Source organism: Balaenoptera physalus (genome assembly GCF_965194825.1).
Source record: "Balaenoptera physalus genome assembly, chromosome: 3".
NCBI classification, from domain to species: Eukaryota; Metazoa; Chordata; class Mammalia; order Artiodactyla; family Balaenopteridae; genus Balaenoptera; species Balaenoptera physalus.
In genome coordinates, this window is record NC_138890.1 from 60710680 (window position 1) to 60729283 (window position 18604).

Sequence of the window (18604 nt, forward strand, 5' to 3'; positions counted from 1 at the left end):
CCCCCCAAGAGCAGAATGAGACAGGCCAAGAAGAAAGAAAGTAGATGTCATCCTTCAGGGCAAGGAGAGGGGCCAATTGAAAGTCCCATGGGCAGGGAAACCCTCATCACTATTTGCAAATCTAGACTAAACCTGAGCTGTACTCAGTGTTCCTTTAAAGTTCCTGTATGACGCTCAGATGGCTCTCAGACGCCATCTGAGAATGGGCAGGACCCCCCGCCCCCAGTCTTCAGAATAGTATCCCAACCCCTGCATCTGTCCAGTCCTCCACCATCTAGCACCAACCCACCTCCCCAGCACTCCCACTGCTAACTTTCAGGCAACCCAAGTCTGAGAGAAATTAAGCTTTTCTTGAAAAACAACTTATCTTTGTTTCAGCTTGAAAGCTCATGGCACAGCTTCTCCCATCCATCTCCTCTCCCCTCTACTGGCCTCAGCCTAGACGCTTCTCCCTCCCTCACCCCAGCGTTCACTCCATTAACCAGTGCTAGTGACTGCACATCCAAAATACATTTTTAATACCTCTCTTTGTCTCCATCTCCAATTCTAACCCAAGCTCCCATCTTCTCTTGTCTGGAGGTTAAAATCGCCCTCCTCTGACATCCTCCCCTTCTAGCTCACTCTGTCATGGGGAATGAGCTTTCCCTATTCCCAGCTAAGGCCACTCTCCACTTATGCTCTGTTGCTCATCTCAAGGAAAGCTTTGATGTTCCCTTCTCTCTCTTGCATCATCAGTTTCTCCTTGCCTGCTTAGTGGATACTACTGACATACACACATGCCCTAGTCAGATTTGAAAGAGTCCCTCCTAGACCTCTCCAGCCAGTGGCTCATTTCAGGAGCCCACTCAAAGCCAAATATCGCAAAAGAATTCTCCACATCCTCCACTTCCTCCCCTCCTATCCTCATCTCCACCCACTCCAGCCTGGCATTTGTCCTCTCCACTCCACCTAAAGTGCTGTTGTGAAGGTCTCCAATGACCTTGACCATCCAGTGATAATGACCCACCGATAGGCATTCCAACCTCAATGGTCATTTTTCTGTTGACATCTTTCTTGACCTCATGGCAGCCTTTTATACAGTTGGCCACTCCTTTCTCCTTGAAACACTTTCTTCTCTTGGCCTCTGAGACACTGCACGTTCCTGGTTTTCCTCCAATCTCCATGTCTGCTTCAAAGCCTCTCCTGCTGCTCTGCTTGACCTTTAAATAATGCCATGCCCTGGGACGAGGTCACCAGCCTGCCTCTCTCCCTGAGGCACTCAGCCAGTCCCATGGCTTTCATTCCACCAGGATGACAATGACCTCCTCACCCCATCTCTCTCTTGCATCCCAGATTCGTTTATCCCACCAGCTCCTTGGCATCCCCATGTTCATGTCCAGTAGGCATCTCAAACACAGTATGTCACAAATGGGACTTGAGCCCCAGCTCTCCCACTCACCACGCCCTCCACCCACCCACGGAAGTTCCTTTGACATCTCAGGAAACCGCACCCCCATCCAGCCAGATGCTGATGCCATCCTTACTCCTCTCTTTCCCTGAACAGCCCCATCAGCATGTCCTGTCAGGCTCACCCTCAACTGGCCTCCCTCATCCGTCCCTTCTCTCCATGTTCACTGCCCTGTCTGCCCCAGCCACCATCATCTCCCACCTGGACTCCAAAAACAGCCACTATGGACAGTTTTACTGTCCACCAAAAGTTAAACATAGAATTACCATCAGACCCAGCAATCCACTACTTAGGTATACACTCAAAAGAATTGAAAACAGGTGCTCAAACAAAAACTTACGCTAAGTAAAATCAGTCAGACAGAGAAAGACAAATGCTATATAATATCACTTATATGTGGAATCTAAACAATACAACAAATCAGTGAATAAAACAAAAAATAAGCAGACTCACAGATATGGAGAACAAACCAGTGGTTACCAGGAAGGGCGAGGGGCAATATAGGGTAGGAAGAAAAAGGGTTATTATGAGATTATATGAAATAATGTGTGTGAAACTTTTGAAAATTGTAAAGTACTATAGAACTTAAAGAATTTTTCATTCAATTAAAAAATAAAAATAAATTTAAAAAATTTTAAAAACCCGTACACGTATGTTCATAGCACTGTTCACAATAGCCAAAAGGTGGAAACCAGCCCCACTGGTCCTTCTGCCTGGAAGGCTTTGTCCCTGGTCTTTCCATGGCTGGCTCCTGCTGATCCTCCAGGTCTCTGCCCCAACCGTGCCTCCTCTGAGACACCTTCCCTGACCCCCAGTCCAGCCCCATCACACCCTCCTGTTTATTCCCTTCACAGACCTATCACTGCTTTAATCACTTGTTTACTTCTTTATTTTCTATCTCCTCTAACTAGAAGGTAGGCACCCTGAGGCAGGGGTTCTCTTTCCTTCTTTTTATGGAACACAGAAGGTGCTCAGCCCCTAGAGTCCAAACGCCCCTCCTACAGAAAGTCCTCCAGATTCCTCCACCAGGCTGTGCCCATCTGAAGAGGGTGCACCTACTCCGTCTGCCAGCCCCTGTACTGCCTCCTGCTCTGACCAGAGCTATTTCTGGGGGCCCTAGCAGGTCCCACATTCCTGAGATCCCCACCCTTCCACCAGACACTCAGTCTCTGTCAAAGGGCAGAAGAATGAGAGCAGGAAGGGAGGGGGAAAAGAACAAAGCAGGGGATGCCACTTCCGTTGGGAAGCTCACAGTAACTGCAACAAGCCGGCCCTGGGCTAAGCACTTTACAAGTGCTGTCTCCTCAAGTCTCACAGGGACTTTCTGACGGGGAAACTGAGGTTTAGGGAAGTAAATAACTCGCTCCAGGTCACAAGCTATTGTGTGGAGAAATGCAGAGGACTCCAACCCAGAACGCTTGCTTTTGATGTGTTGCAATCCTGCCTCAAGAAAGAGGTGGGATCCTCAATGTCTGTTGGCTGCAAGTATGAACAATCCTGCCCCACCCGCTTCTGATCTATGAAGGTGGTGATGCTTCTCTTCAGCTGCGAGCATTAAGGTGGTGCCATGGGCAGCTAAGTCCCACCAAGCTCGAGAGTATTCTCGACCCAGGGTTCACTGACTGCTGCCCTTGTTAGCAGCTCTCAACCAGGGGGAGAGGCACCCAGGGCTGGCACAGGAGTGACTGGGTCCTGAGATGGCCCTTGGCCCTGCCAAGGGTGGGGATGGGGAGAGGAGGAGTGTGCTTAAAGCTCCTTTTAAGGTAAGCCAGCAACACCTGCTCTCCGTAAACAAACAGTAAGCAGTCTTGGGGGAACGTCAGCCCGTTAAAGGGCATTTGCTCTGGTGATATTCCCATGGAATACACATGTCTTCTCTCCTGTTCCACACCCAGGCTGACAGCCCAGGCTGACATAACCAAAGTTGTCACACAACTACTCTTCGTGCCAAGGTCAGCGAGGCTCTCACCCTCCCCAGGCCAGGTACCCCAGTGTGCCCACGCTTGCTCAGGCTGCCATCAGGCGGGGCACTTCACCTTCTTGATCTTCCAGGGATCTGCAGGCTGGGGCTTTGGACTCTCCATTATTTAAAATTTAATATTAATAATGAATACGATTATTATTATTATTGTGCAATAATATTATAATATTATTGTAATATATTGCTACAATATATTGTATAAAATAATACATTATAATATTATTATAATATATTGTTATAATGTATAATATAATATCATAATATTATTCATAATAATATTAAATAATAAATCCTTACTAAGTGCCAGACCCTGACACTTGGTGATACCTCTCTCGGGCCTCCCCAGGACGCTATGGGGGAAATCATTATTTCCACCTCACAGATGTAGAACCTGAGACGCAGAGAGGGCTAGTGTCTTGCCCAGGGTCACAGAGGTACCACCTGGAGGCAAGAGTAGGATCTGAAGTTGGACCTATCCCAGGTCTTTCTTCCACCCTACATGTCCTGGACTTTCCTGGTTAACTTCGGAACCAGATGTGCTGGCCTGTTGTCCCCATGAGTCACTGAAATATCCCCAACCCAACAGAGGGACTCTGACCACCCCGGGGTGAGCAATGACGGGGCAGTGATCAGTGGGCCAGATGGGGTGATGGGGGACACAGAAGGGGAACATGGAGATGGGGTCTAGGCTCACAGGGCATGCAGACCACCAGCTACACTTACCACCTGAGAGAGGGCAAGAGAGCCCAAAGGGGGGGTCCCCGGAGCAGACAGAGGAAAGAAGAAGGAATTATTGAGCCACGAGTAGTACTGAGATGCCCAGATCCCAGACCAGACACAGGCTCACAGCCCGGGGCACCCACCTATCACTTCTCTGTTTGCCTAGTTGGGGCGGGGGGGTGAGGGGTTCGTGATGAGAATGCCTCTTGAGGGCAACCTACCATTTGACCGGAAGGGGCTGCCTGGGGCGTGGCACTTCAACAGGGCTGTACTCAGGCTTAAAGCACAAGGGGTAGGAAGAACATGTGATCTTTTAGCAACGTCTGGCATGGACACGGCTAGGGGCACACGTCTTATTTAGCACATCCTAAATTCCCGTGTGCCTCAGCTGTTCTTACTGCCCTGCTTGGGGGCGGGGACCCAGGCAGATCTCAAGTGGATAAAACTAGGGCAGAGCCAAGTCTAGAAGCCAAGTTGCCCAACTCCCAGGTCTGCTAAAGAAACACGGGCCAGCGAGCAGGAGGTCTCGGGAAGGGGGCTGGAGAAAGGACCGGCCCTTGGACAACTCGGGATGAATCAGTGAGAGGACACACCCGCTCCCTGCCTCCCCAACTCACATGTCCATGCAGGTCCGTGTTGAGAAGCATCAGGGCACAGGTGAGCGTGTGGATCCCATCTAAATCAGAGACGGTGGCACCCTCAGCGTGAGCACGCAGCTCTTTCCCAACCCCAGGCTCCCACCTGCCTCCTGTCAGAGGCAGCCTGGAGGCCTTGGAGACAAGAAGAGGCCAGCCACCTGCCAACCACACGTCAGGGCCCAGGGCCTGCGTGATGCTCCGTGTCCCACCCCCATTACAGCATCGGAGTCACTCGCTCGCCCCAGGTCAGGACCAACCCCTCCCTCAGAGGTCACCAGACCACCCTGGGCCTGTTCTAGCCCAGATTCCTGCCTGCTGTGGCCAAACTCACCTTGAATCTCAGACCCAGGAATAGCTCTGGGTCCCGGGCTATATCCCTTCCATGGCCCGTGTCTCCTTTAATAACCAGCCTAGTCCCCCAGTTCCTGGGACTCAGGTCCATCCACAGGACAAGTCCTGCACTTAAGAGGACCCCAACCCAGACTTCCACACCAGGACTCCCACCACACCAACAATCAGCACTGCGACAGGGCACCACAGAGAATGAGGACCCAAAGGACTGACTCCAGGACGGAGGACTTTCAGGCACAGGGAATGACAACGGGCAGGGCAGTTGGGAGGTTCCTTTTCCAGCAGACAGTCCCCATGCCACCTGCCATCATTCATTCACTGATGTTTCTTGAGCAGGACAGAAGTGGCAGGTGGACCAGAGGTAGGAAGAAGCCAGGGCCCGGCCGGGGGGCAGGGCAGTGGGGTGCGGCGTACCTTCCGAAGTGCTGTCGTCAGGGTTGCACTGGCAGTACCGGCGGGAGAAGTGCGTAAGGACCCGCTCACGCTCCTGTGTCTCCCCCATCAGCGGAAAGGCCTTCAGGAAGGTTCTGGAGGGTAATGCAAGGATGCTGAGGGCCTCCCAGAGCCCCTGAGTCAGTCTGAATCCTCACTCAGGGTAGGACCCCCTCACACACACACCACCCAAACCTGCCCAAGGGGGCTGAGGCCCCAGAGCCCCAGCATCTGGGCCCAGGGAGGCACCCTGACCCCCACGATGGCCTCTGGAGTGTGGAGTTTCAGCCCTCATCACCCTCCAGGGCCCTTCTGGAAGGAGGCAGGGGACAGACTGTGAAGAACAAAGGCAGACGAACACCTCAGTGCCAGCATCCGCCCCACTCCTCGCTCCCTCCTCCATGGCTGGGCCATCCACACCGCTCCTCAGACCGCTCTCCCTCAGCCATTCCCCCTCCTCACTTGAGGCTCTACCAGCTGAGCCCCAGGCCCAACCTTGGCCTCCCTCACTCCCCCCTCCCCAAGTCTGAGCCTCCTCTGCTGGGCAGCTCTGAGTCCCTCTCAAGGCCAAATTCAAAGGTCACCAGCTCTCAGGGGTCCCTGGCAGAGGATGCCAAAACCAGAGGGGCTGGGAGATGGGGCTGGGGTCCCTCACCTGGGGCATAGGTACACCCCTTCTTGGGAAGGGAAACAGCAAGCTGAGACAGTGTGGGCCTCTATCCATCCTGGGTTCATGAGGACTAGTTTGTTCCTGATTTTGCCATGGTTCACTTGGCTTCTGTAATGCTCACTTTGCTTTATCCTCTCTCAAGCTACTTCTAAGGCACCCTGGGACCTGTGAGCCCCATTCTGGCCAGTCTTTACCTTTGGAGGCTTCCCAAGGCATCCAAAACTGCAGACCACTCTCTAATTCAATCCCAATCAATCAACTGCTATATAATAACACTCCATCCGCCATCTAGTCTTCCTCCTTTCCCTGTCTCTCCTGTTCCCCGTTCTCTTCTCTGCATCTGGCCCCTGCCTCTTCTCCTCATACTCCACTAGGACATTCTAAAACCCATCCCCCATCCCAACCATAGCCTATCCTACCTGGGAGTCATCCATCCCAGCTCCAGCTCCCCAGCCCAAACACCCCTTTCTCAGGGGTCTTCACCAAGCTCCAGTTAAACTCAGGCTGCCCCCGGGATCAGCCTCATTACTGCCCACCCTCTCCCCTGCATCTTGGAACCACCGGCCCGTCTGCTGTATCCTCTGCGCTTCTCACACCAATCATTCCTCTGCCCCACAGCCCAACTTCAGGCCTCGTCCTCTCCCACCTGACCCTCTTCAGAAGCCTCTGGATCAAAGGCCGCCAGCACACTGCTGCCAGCACTGCCTCCCAAAACACTGCTTCACACCCAGCACCTTCTGGGGCTCCCCAGGGCCTGCAGAGTCGAGCCTCAATCTATTGGGCTGGATATACAAGGTCCTCCCACCCGGCACTCATGCCTCTGATTGCCAGCCCAACCCACCGAACACCTTTCCCACCCGATCATCCAGTGTGAAAATTCAGACTCAGCTCAGGATAGAGTAGCTTGCAGCCGACCAACACTTCCACTGAGAACAATGAGAAAAGCCAGACAAAATACATCTCTCTTAAGCTATCAGAAAACTGCTGACGCAACAAACACCAATAGGACCAAGATTCTGGAGAGGAGAGAACTGGGGAGAGGTGGGCTGATCTGCAGCTGCTTTCCCCCCGGGGACACTGCCAATCACGGGCACAGGCAAGAGGCAGAACAATTAGTGGCTTCACGGAGCTGGAGAGACAAACCAGGAGACTTGAGGGGCTGTAAACATGTGGCCAGTTCTCCCTGTGAGATATCTACCAAAACCTAAAGATGTAATGGGTAGGAAAGCCTCTCTGAGAAGTACAGAGATTTGGTTTTTTGACAGTCTCGCCACAACGAGGAGACAAAATTAGGATTTAGGACCCACCAAAGGGAGAGGCCCCAGTGAACACCCCATGCTCTCAGTGGAAAGCCCTGCGGCCTTCACCCTGTGATCGGGGTGAACCCTGAGCCTTACCAAACTTCAGGGCTGCCTCTCCTCAGCTCAGCCCTGGACGGATTAGGACTGTGCCTCCCTGCCCTCCTCTAACTGCCTAGCAAGGGACAAGGTAAACCCTTTCTGGAGGAACGCATAATGATCTAGAGCCGCTGTAATTCTATACAAAACGTACAGCATCTAATAAAAAAATTACTAAGCACACAGAGAAATAGGATATAAGATGGAAAACCAAGAGAGAAACAATAGAAACAGATAACAGATGATGCAGATGTCGGGGTAAAAGCAGACAAGGACTTTCAAATAAATGCGACTAATATGTTCAAAGAAAGAGAGGGAAAGATGGGGAAAGTAAGTAGAAAATAAATCAAAAGATGAAGAATTCCCCCCAGAGAATTAAAACCTACCCAAAAAAATGTTTAATAAAATGAAATTTCCAGAACTGAAAAATAAAACAATAGAAAGTGAAAACTCAATAAATGGGGTTAACAGCATATGAGACACAGAGAAAGGGTAAGTGAACTTATCAATAAGAAAATAATAAATACTTATCAATAAGAAAATTATTAGCCCTGTGCAACACTTATAGATTTAAATAATGATCACTGTATTTAATAAATGTAAACTGTTCCCATAATATTGTGCCTCCAAAATGCAATAGCTCATTCCCTCAACTGCTATCAGTAGGGCAGATGCTTTGATTTTTTGGGGTTTTTTGCAGGTCAATAGAAAACATCCCAAATGAAACAGAGAAAAAAGAAGGGAAAATACAGTTTTTAAAAGTGTGAGAGGCACGTAGGAGTTGAACAGATCTAACATACATAGGACCACCCACCCCTCAGCTCAGAGACCGCCGCCCATCCCCAAGAGGGCTCTGGCCTGGGGTCTCCCTGCTGGCCCTGCCGCCGGGTCTGCTGGACACTGGGCTGCATCTTCCCATTCCCCGCCCTCCGCTCCCTGGGGCCTGCACCTGCCCCTCCTGAGGGCCACTCCCCGGGTCCAAACACCAACAGGACCTGAGGGCAAATTCCATTTTGGCTATCTCCTCCCTCAGTGACTGTGGGGAACTGGCCCACAGTTTCTCCACAAGTAAATGGGACGATACCGCCTACCTTACAGGGGTGTTGCTAAGATGCAGCCAGCAGGGTGTGTAAAGGGTACATCTTGCAGACAGGAAATGCTCAGTACAGGCAAGCCTTTTGGCCCTTTCCCCTCCTGAAGAGTCACGACTGCATTCCCACCTTCATATTTTCAGCGCCCACCGCAGAGCCAGCACTCACTGAGTCTCTGCATTGCTGCTGCTCTCATGACCCCTTCCCCTCAGCCTCCCCAGAGGGGTCAAGAGACTTGTCCAAGGTCTTGCACAGCAAGTTTACAGTAGAGCTGGCAGGAGAATCCAGATGTGTGGCTGTATCGCCTGTGGGCACTATCCCATCCCAGCCCCACTGACCTGAGTGCTCGGTCCAGAGTCAGGCCCGAGAAGTCAAAGAAGCTGAGGTACTCCCCGGCCACCAGCCTGCTGAACTCATTGCTGCCAGGAGAGCAGGAGGTTATCCATTAGAAGCAGGGCACAGCAAACAGCGGGGGTTCGTGGCAGTGGGCCCCTGGGGACCCTGACCCACCCACCCAGACCTGCCCGTTCCTCTGCTGTCTCCCTTGCTGGCCAGTTGGGTTCTGACAGTTCAACCTTGGGCCAGGAGGTGGGGGAGTCAGGAAGGCTTCCTAGAGGAGGTGATGTCTCATCCAATACCTTCAGGAAAGGAAGAGCCACCCACGTGAGGGGAGTAGGAGGTAAGATGATGCAAAGTGTCCCCAGTAGAGGAAACTGTCCAAGAAGCTACCAGCAGGGCCATGTGGCCGGGGCTGGAGAGCAGGAATGGGGGCAGGAAGAGATAAGGCAGGGAACCGGGCCTGAAGGCAAGGACTGGGACTTGATCTGGAAGAGTTTGAAGCAGGGAGGGGGTGAGTGAGATGGTCAGATCTGTATTTGGAACACTGCCTGTGGAGTGGAGACCCACGGGGGCGGTAGGAGCTGTCCACGAGAGAGATGGAAGGGGTGGGGAGGAGGGATGTTTGGGAGGCAGAATCCACAGGACGTGGAGACGGATGGAGTGGGTGTGGGGCACGACAGAGAGGGTGGCCCCTGGGGTGATGCCCAGAGCCCAGGACAACAGGAAGAGCTAGAAGCACCCATGTGACAGTCATCAGCCCTTAACTGGTGACTAACAACTCAGTAGGAAGGGGGACGAGCCCATGTGAGAGGAGGGGGCACAGACAGACCAGCAGATCCAGCTCAGAGATCTGAGGAGAACCCCTCTCAGGGCGAGCTGAGGGAAGAGACAGCGAGAAGGAGACAGACAAACAGCAGCCAGAGGGGTAGGGGTATGCTGTCCTGGAGGCCAAGGAAGGGAGTGTTTCAAGACTGGAGTGATGAGTTCTTGCCAAAAAACAGAGCATATTTCCACCTGAATCCAGTCAAGCCCCGAGCTCTCCCTCCTGTTTACAGAAACGTGTGAAATAACACCATGAGGACACCAAATCCAAAACGTGGAAAGTTCTTCCGGACAAATGACTCCGTTTCTTCAACAAATACATGGCATTACAAAAAAGGAGGGGGACTGGCAACTGCTGTTGGCTACAAGAGGCCTAAGAGACATATTGGCCAAATGTAATGCATGTACCTTATTTGCGTCCTGATTTGAACAAACATTTTTGAGACAACCAGAGAAAATTAAACATAGACCGAATGTTAGAGATACTAAGGAATTTTTGTTAACTTTGTCAGAAATTATAATGGAATTATGACTGTCTAAAAAAATCCTAGTCAGTTAGAGACACATACTAAATATTTATGGATCATATGATAGAGAGTCTGAAATATGCTTTAAAATATTCTAGCAAATGTGAGGGGAAGCTGTGGGGGGAATAGATCAAACAAGAATAGAAAAGTATTGATAACTTTGAAGCTGAGTAATGGGTACATGGAAGTTTAAGATGTTACTTTCTCTGCCTTTGTGTATGCTTGAAATTTTCATAATAAAAAGTTTAATTAAAGAAAAAGAAAGGAGTGACCGGTGTGTCAAGGCTGTTGAAGCGGAGAAAGTTGAGGCCCGGTAGCAGACACCGGATTCAAAGACACCAGGCCGCCACTGACTCTAGTAAGAGGGGCTTGTGAAGGGCCCCTCCAGGGGAAGAAGCCAACCTGGAGGCACTGAATGTGCAGAAGGGGAGGGGACAGAGGCCATCCAGAGCAGAAAACAGAATTTTGGCTGTGAAGCGGCTGGGGGAGGAAGTACGATTTGAGGAAGGATTTTTGTTTCAGATGGGAAAGAGTTAAGCACAATTAAATGCTGATGGGAAAACTCATGTAGAGGGAGTGGCTGAAAAGACAGGGGAGGGTGGGGATCAACCGTAATGAAGGAAGATGTCATTAGGTTTGGTGACTGTAGCCCAGTGGGAGAGGTGAGGGTGTGGGCCATGTGATTTTGGGGGAGGCCCAGGGCAGGGGTGCCCTGGAGGCAACGGAGGGTGGAGGAGTCGGGAGGGAGGGAGAAGGGGGGATCCTCAGGACTTCCCTGTGGCCTAAGCCCAAGTCAGCTCTGACTTGGGGTCTAGAGTCTGGGCTGCCTCTCTTAGCCTGGGAGCAGCTCTCTCCAGAGGCCCAGCCTGCTTCTCTGCATCTTGAAGGCTATGTGGCTGTTGGGGGTCCTCTGGATGGCCAGGCAAGAAGGACAAGGCAGGTGGACATGCTGCTGGCCGGACCTGCTCAGGACACGCCGGCTGACTTCACAGCTGACTGTCCCCTACCCCTCAGGACTTCAACCTGGCTCGTTCCCTTCCCCCAAGTCCAAAGACCGGGGCTTGTGCTTTGGCGGCTCCCGCACCTTCAGCTGGTCCCAACAGACACACAGTGAGTGGGGCTTAATGAGGGCCAGGATCCCCTTCCCCGGCTCCTGGGTCCCCCAAGGTCCCAGCCAGGCCCAGCTTCCCCTCCCTCCTTGGCCCCATTAGGTGGCCCACCAGCCCCTGCCCGGCTGCTCCGTCCTCACTACCGTCCACCACGGCCCCATAACCACATGTCACATACCACTCCCCCAGCCCCGAGGGGCCGCCTGCCACCACCCCTCCTCCCTCAGAGCCGGGGGCGCCCTCCCCCAGGCAGCCCAGAAAGGAAACAGATTTAGGGCAAGGCCGGGAATGAGGTCAGTGGCAAGAGGAGAAGTTCTTGGGGACTGTTGGGAGCCCCCAGAACCAGGCCCCCCTGACAGAAGCCACCCACACCCCGCCTTGGGCCGAGGAAGACACCGGGTTTGCCTGGGGTGGGGGTGCGGAGACGAGCTCACTTCTTGCCCAGCTGCCGGGCAACATCACAACGCTGGAAGCCCTCCAGGTGGTAGAGGCGGCGTGCCAGCCGGCGGGCAGCTTCACCGACGCCCTGGCCCCCGTTGGCCAGTGGGTCTGCACTGCCAGGCTCCAGCCCCTCCGAGCTGCTCAGCTCTGAGTCTGAGTCCGACAGGCCGTCCTTCAGGCTGGGGTCGCTGCAGAGGGAAGGTGGGGTTGGGGAGGAGGGGGTCAGAAGCCCTGGTTGGGGGCTGGAAGGCCTCCCCAGGCCTCTGAAAATCCAGGGGCCAGACCAGGGAAAGAAGCTCCACTGCATCGGGACAGAATCAAGTCAGACTTTTAGAAAAGCCCTCAGAGGACATCATTAGATGATCAGCTCCCTGACCCCACCTTGGCTAGAAAGGCCTGGAAGGGCAGAATGGAACCTCAGGCTGGGGGTGCAGAGGCTGGGCACGATGACCTTGCAGAGGGCTGTTCACTCCAGACCCCCGGATGTCCTAACTTGCTTTGCCTCCTCTGGGTCTGTTTCCCCATCTGCTCAATGGTTCTCTCGGCTCCCAGCCTGGGCCCTGCCTCACCTGGCCGAGTTCAGCAACTTGTCCATGTCTTCCTCCTCGTCTTCCTCGTCCCCACCTGGGCCCGGGGGTCCATCTTCATGGAAGCCATTGGGCACGGCCGTGAGAGACAGGCGGCTCAGGACATTCTCAGAGCGGCTGCCGGAGATGGAGCGCCGCAGGGGGTTGCCCAGCTCCCCATCACCGCCAGCTGCTCCCATGTCCCCCTCGGACCCCATGTCCCCAGTGCCCAAGCCAGCCCCTGGCTCAGGGCTATCCCGGGCCCGCTGCTGGATGAGGGGCGTGAGGGGGGCCTCGAAGCTGACGCAGCTGTCGCTCTCATCCGTGAGGCTGAGCACATCGAGGGAGTCCAGGCTGCTGTACTGTGTGCTCCGCAGCAGCTCCGACTCCACAATCTTCTCAAATGTGGCGCTGAAGCCGTCCCGCACGTCTGGTTCTCCTGGCCTGTGGGATGCGAGGACCAGTCACCATCCTGCCAGGTGGACCCCCTTACAGGTGCTAGGATGGCACCGATCCATGTCTGGGAGCTCCCTGGGGGCAGGGGGTGGGCATGGACCGTGTCCTGTGTGTTCGTTCAGCCAACCCTTGCTGAGCACTAGGTGCCAGATGCTGGACTGGGTACCGGGGCACAGCAGTGAAAGGACAGGCGTGGTCCTGCCCCCCCTACCCACTGTGCCTGGCCCACAGTGGGCATCACTGAGCTAAATGAATGAATGTGAGACTCTCCCTCAGCCTGGCCTGGGAAGGGGGTTGGGGGCTGCTTCCTCCAGGCTCCCCATCACAGCTAGTGTCACACAGGGTCATAATTTTGCTGTCCCCACAACCTGGGTGGTTCTTAGCCTGACTGCCACATTCCAGCTCTCAGGCCTTGCCTTAATGTCACCTCCTCAGAGAGACTGAGGGAGGCAGGCCCACACCACCCAACACACTGGCCCCTCAGTAGTGTCCATCCTCAGGGTACGTCTTCATTTCCTCCCAGCCCCTCTCAGCATGTAGTATTCTGTTTGTTCCCCTGTTTACACCTGTTTCCCCCCACCCACACACAAGGCCAGGGAGCACCCAGCACGCAGTAGGTCCTCTAAACCCTGCTGAGTGGTGCACTGGGTGAATGGACAGACGCCTATCAGCCCCACGGCCCACTACACTGCCTAAGCCCTTGCAGAGCCCTGTGCTGCCCCCGAAAGAGGGCTTTGCACCAGCGGTTCCCTCTGCCCAGAGTGCTCTTTCCTCAAGCTGAAGCCTTCCTTTCACATCCCTTTCTCACCCTGACTGCCCTATTTATAACTAGGACCTGCCCCCAAACACCCCAGCCCCATTTTCTTGCTTTATTTTTTCCAGGGCACTTGTCCCCTTCTGACATACTATGTAATTATCTATTATTTTTATGATATATTATCTGTCTCCTCACTAGACCATAAGCTCCGTGAAAGTAGGAATTTTTGTATATTCTGTTCACTGATGTAGCCCCAGCACCTAAAATCGAGCATCACACATAGATGAACTGAGGCCTCTTATCCACTGGGGAGATGCACGAGTAAGCAGGGAAAACAGGCAAGGAAGAGGACTAAAAGAGATAAAAATAGAGACAAAGAGAGAGAAGAAGAGAAATAAGAGAGAGATAAGAAAGAAACAGAGAAAAGAGATACAGAGAGCATGAAAAACAAAGACAGAGAGACAGAATAAGAGAGACAGAAAGTAACAGAGATAAAGAGAGACAAAGAGAGAGAGAGAGAAACAGAGAGACAGCAAAAGCAAGAGACACAGAAAAAGAAAGAAGCAGGCTGAGCCCAACCCATTTCAGATAAACCAAGGCCCACCATTTGCAAAGAAGCACACCCCTGGTAACCTTGAGGATCTGGCTATGCCCTGCTTAGCCCCTAGTCCCTGGGGCTTAGCAGAGACCGAGCCATATTTGGAGGACTGGGAAGTGCCCCACCCCCTCAAACCCCTCCTTGGACCCCCAGTGCCTAAGTTTGATCCCTGAGTGCTTCCTGGAGAAATACTGACCTGAGAGAGAAAAGCTGAGGCCACAGCCATCGGCCACCCCTGTCCCACCAGGAGTTGAGACGGCAGCCTCATTTGGAGAAGGAAGTGGGGAAAGGGCAGAAACCGAAAAGGCGGTAGGATGCCCAGCAGGGGGCTGGGATGGAAGTTGCCTTTACTGACCTCCAGGAGGAGGGGAGGGAAGAGAAGGGCCACTGCCCTGGCTGCCAGAGCAGACACCCAAAATCTGCCCAGCCGCTCTCTCTGCCAGGCCCATGCTGGGTCCTGGAACAACAAGACAGAGTCCTGCCCTTGGGGGCTCTCATTTCGTGTCAGAGGCAAGAACGGTCCCCATATCTACTACCCTCTCATGCACCTGAGCAAACCTGAAGGGTAGTTTTGACAGGGGCTTGAAGACCATCAGCTTAATCTCCAAACTTCCATCTGCCTCCACCTTCAGCCATCCTCCAAAATTATACCAACCTAAGTACAAACAGTGTGCTCCAAGAAGCCCCAGCCTCCTGCCCGCCCCCATAGGCCCCGCCCCCCATAGGCCCTGCCCAGATGGAAACCCTCTCTTGGCACACCCGGCACACACTCGCGTCTGACCCCACGTACTCACATTCCTGCCCTTGGAGAGCTAGGCACACTCAGCCCCACACATCCACGTGCAGACCCAAATGTGCAACTCAAATGCACAGGCCAGGCACACTGACATGCTCACACATCCCAATGCACACACCAGTACACACACACATGCATGCCCCACAAACACATGCTCGCACACCTCCTACACCCTTGTCTGCCTGGGCCAGTGCCTGCAGCGGTACACAGTAAGCCTTCTATATGCTTTCTTTTCTCAGCCCACACTGGGGGTTTCTAGACATTCCCCTGCCCCATCCTCGCCTCCTTGTCCAACTGGCACCTCTAAGACGCCGGGCCTCTCCACCTCCAGCTGAGGATAATAGAAATGGGGCTGTAACTCCAGGAAGTAGGACTTACTCCAATAAGTAGGAGTTCCTGGTCGAACTCCCAGATGGCACTCAGGGAGGAGTAGCTGACAAAGATTAATCCACATAAGCCTACTCTCTTGAGGTCAGTTGCGGAATTGGGACATTCTCATCTCCAGGAAGCAGAGGGATAGGCCAGATGACCTCCCACATCAAGGCATTTTGGAACTCTGATGTCCAGCCTGGGATGGAGGGAGTGTGGCCCTCCAACCCCACATAGAAACAGCCCACGGTGGAAGGGGAGGCGGGGGAGGGATGGATTGGGAGTTTGGGATTAGCAGATGCAAACTATTATATATAGAATGGATAAACAACAAGGTCCTATTGTATAGCACAGGGAACTATATTCAATATCCTGTAATAAACCACAATGGAAAAGAAAAAAATTTTTTAAAAAGAAACAGCCCATGGTGAATAGGGGGGCTGAGGGGGGGTGGCACAACAGGACTGCTGGCCTTTGAAATCTCTCTTATGGCCCTATCCTCCCAAAACAGGGACATAAAATTCCCATTTCATGTATGAGGAAAAACAAGAACCAGAAAGGCTAAGTGGCTAGGCCCAGGCCATGCAGCATTGGAGCAAATGCGGTGAGCCCCCCATCCCGAGACACCCACTTACCCCAGTGGAGGATCCTCAGCGTCTGGACCGAGGCTCCTGGAGGCATCGTCCCCCTCCGCCAGCACACCAGCCCTCCAGGGCCTGGACTCTGTAGAGTCTTCCAGAATGTTTGAGTCTGGCCCCAGGGCTAGGCCGTTGGTGAGGGAGAGGCCAAGGCTGAGGCCGTGGAGGGCCATGTCCAGGCCCTTTGTATGTCCCTCAGTGTCCACCAGGGTGCCCCTCATCTCATGCCCTGGGCTGGTGTGGCTACTGTTCAGGTCCTCACTGGACGCCATTCCATTCTGGACCCCAGGCTCCTCCTCAGGCTCCAGGCTGGGGTCGCAGGTGGCACCATCTTCCCCAGGCAGTGCAGATAGAAGCTTATCCTCATCCATGGCAGCCACTGCTTCTACCCCGTGCTGGCTGCTTTTGGGACCCAACTTGACCTGGCAGTGGATGGAGAGAGAAAGGGGTGGATCAGAAAGAGCAGGTGCTGGGGGTCCAGAGCCCAGCAGAACCAGCACCAGGCAGCCTGCCTGAGGACAGAGGATGGCCCAGATGATCTTCTCAGGACCTCTCAGCTGGAGTCTGGGTTCAGGCTGTGGCCTCCTCACTGCCTTGCTCAGGCCAGCCCCACTCACCTCTCCCCGGACCCCCAGCCACTGATGTGCCCCAGTCCTACCTTCCCTGTTAACTCTTATATATCTCTGTTGTGCCCTTCAGAATTCATCAAAACCCTCCGAGGAAGATCCAGTTTGGCAGGTACTAGGGAAGGGTCCAGGACTCCTCCAAGGCCACTTCCTCTCCCGCTGGTGAGTGAAGGGAACAGAACCCCAGGCCTACAGCAGCCAGCCACCTTGCCTCTTTCCATGTTCCCTTGCCCTGGCTCCAGGAGCGAGACAAGTGGTGACTGAAAAGATCTGGACTGGGGGCTGCCTTTAGAGGGAGAGTTAAGAAGGGAGGCAAGGAAGTCAACAGAAGTGCAGCTTTATTAACAGAGGCCACCCCAGAGAAGCCAAAGTGAGGCCCCGAGGAGGCGCTGTCCAGGGTGCTGAGTGGGGAGGCGCCACCCGGGAGACTGGCCGAGAGCGGGGCTTCCTCCACCGCTGAGCGCACAAAGCCCAGGCTGCGGGGGAGGAAGGAGGAAGGGGCCTGGGGTTCCCCTCCACACCCGGTCCCGGCCCCAGCGCTCACCCATCCTTGAGGAGGGACTCGTGAGGAGGCTGCAACGGGGCCCTCCAGGGGAGAGCACTGGAAGGGGAGCCCAACTCACCATGCGCCCTCGTGGGGTCCACGTTGGGACTCCTCACTACACCACCCAGGCCCGCCCCCTCCCCTCTGCCCTGCCCGGGGTCTGTTTCTCCTCTGTAAAATGAGGAGACCCATTTTCCCTGCCATCTCCACACACACCCCCTTTTTTAAACGGATCAGAACAAGCTCAATTTCCCAGAAGCTTCCTGTCCAATCTCAGGAGGATGGGCAGATGTGACGGGCTGTGCTCTGGCTCTCCCCTCAGCCCTCTCTGCCCCACCTCACCCCTAGTGGCCTCTGCCACCAAGCACACAGAACGGTCCCTCCAAAGAACTTCCTTCCTCCCCTCCTTGGACCTCAGCTTCCCCCAGTAACCCCACTCTCCTCTGGAGAAAGGGTGCTGGGGGTTCAGGAGAGGCGGGAGGAGGAGAGGCACGCAGGTACAGCAACAGGGATTTAAGTGAGGCCCATACTTCCCATACTCACCTGGTCATAAGTGTCACCTGAGGAACTTGTTAAAATACAGATAGGCCCTCCCTCAGGCCTCCTGAACCAGAATCTATAGGGAACGGGTATAGTAATCTGTTATTCTTATAATAAGGCAAGTTTGGGAAACACTGGGTTAGACTCCAGGAGAAACTTCCCACTTAGAGATGAGCCTGGAGAGGAAGATGAGTCTACTTCTCTGGGGGCTTCTGGGCCCTTGGGGGGGGGCGCTCTACCACCACAGGACCACTTAAGATTCATGTACCCCTTGGTTTTCAAACATGGAGTGGAAGAGAGCAGGCGGGACCGATGGTGATCTGGGGTCCCAGCCCACCCACCCTGACTGTCAGCTCCTAGAGTTTTGAAGACTGTATGAGCATAAGATTTTACTCTAAAAAACAAAACAAAAAACTTCCACAGACTAAAAAAAAAAAATCTGAAAAGCTAGGCTCTAGAATATCTGGGCCCTGATCCTAGGACACTGGAGACCCCAAGGGGCTCGGCACTGAGTGAGGGATTCTTTCTGGTCTGCCCTAAATCCCTGCTGCTGCAGTTGCTATTTCAATCCATTCCCTGGGGTTGTGTACTCAGAGCAAGGAGAACAGGAAGTAATCTCCTCAGCTGAGACTCCCTGGGGGTGAGGGGAGCATTTAGAAAGGAAAGAGGAGGGACAGTGGGGCCTTTGGGCCTGCTGCCTGAGTTCTAGTCCTCTGGCCTGCTTTCTAGCCCACAGGCCTGGGTGAGCA

At 53.8% G+C, this 18604-nt stretch overlaps 1 protein-coding gene across 3 annotated transcripts in view; it reads right to left on the reverse strand.

Annotated features, from left to right (window-relative positions):
* The window catches only part of PSD2 (pleckstrin and Sec7 domain containing 2), a 69074-nt gene that overhangs the window by 17360 nt on the left and 33110 nt on the right, over positions 1 to 18604 (reverse strand). For 2 of the 3 annotated variants that reach the window (XM_082454109.1, XM_082454110.1), the window contains 6 exons: positions 16143 to 16567; positions 12535 to 12975; positions 11959 to 12153; positions 9066 to 9146; positions 5552 to 5664; positions 4762 to 4824 (listed from right to left, as the gene is read on the reverse strand). In XM_082454109.1, coding sequence (XP_082310235.1) covers positions 4762 to 4824; positions 5552 to 5664; positions 9066 to 9146; positions 11959 to 12153; positions 12535 to 12975; positions 16143 to 16516 — 1267 coding nt within the window. In that variant the 5' untranslated portion in view covers positions 16517 to 16567. The remainder of the gene's footprint in view (positions 1 to 4761; positions 4825 to 5551; positions 5665 to 9065; positions 9147 to 11958; positions 12154 to 12534; positions 12976 to 16142; positions 16568 to 18604) is intronic. The other variant, XM_082454108.1, reaches the window with a different exon arrangement.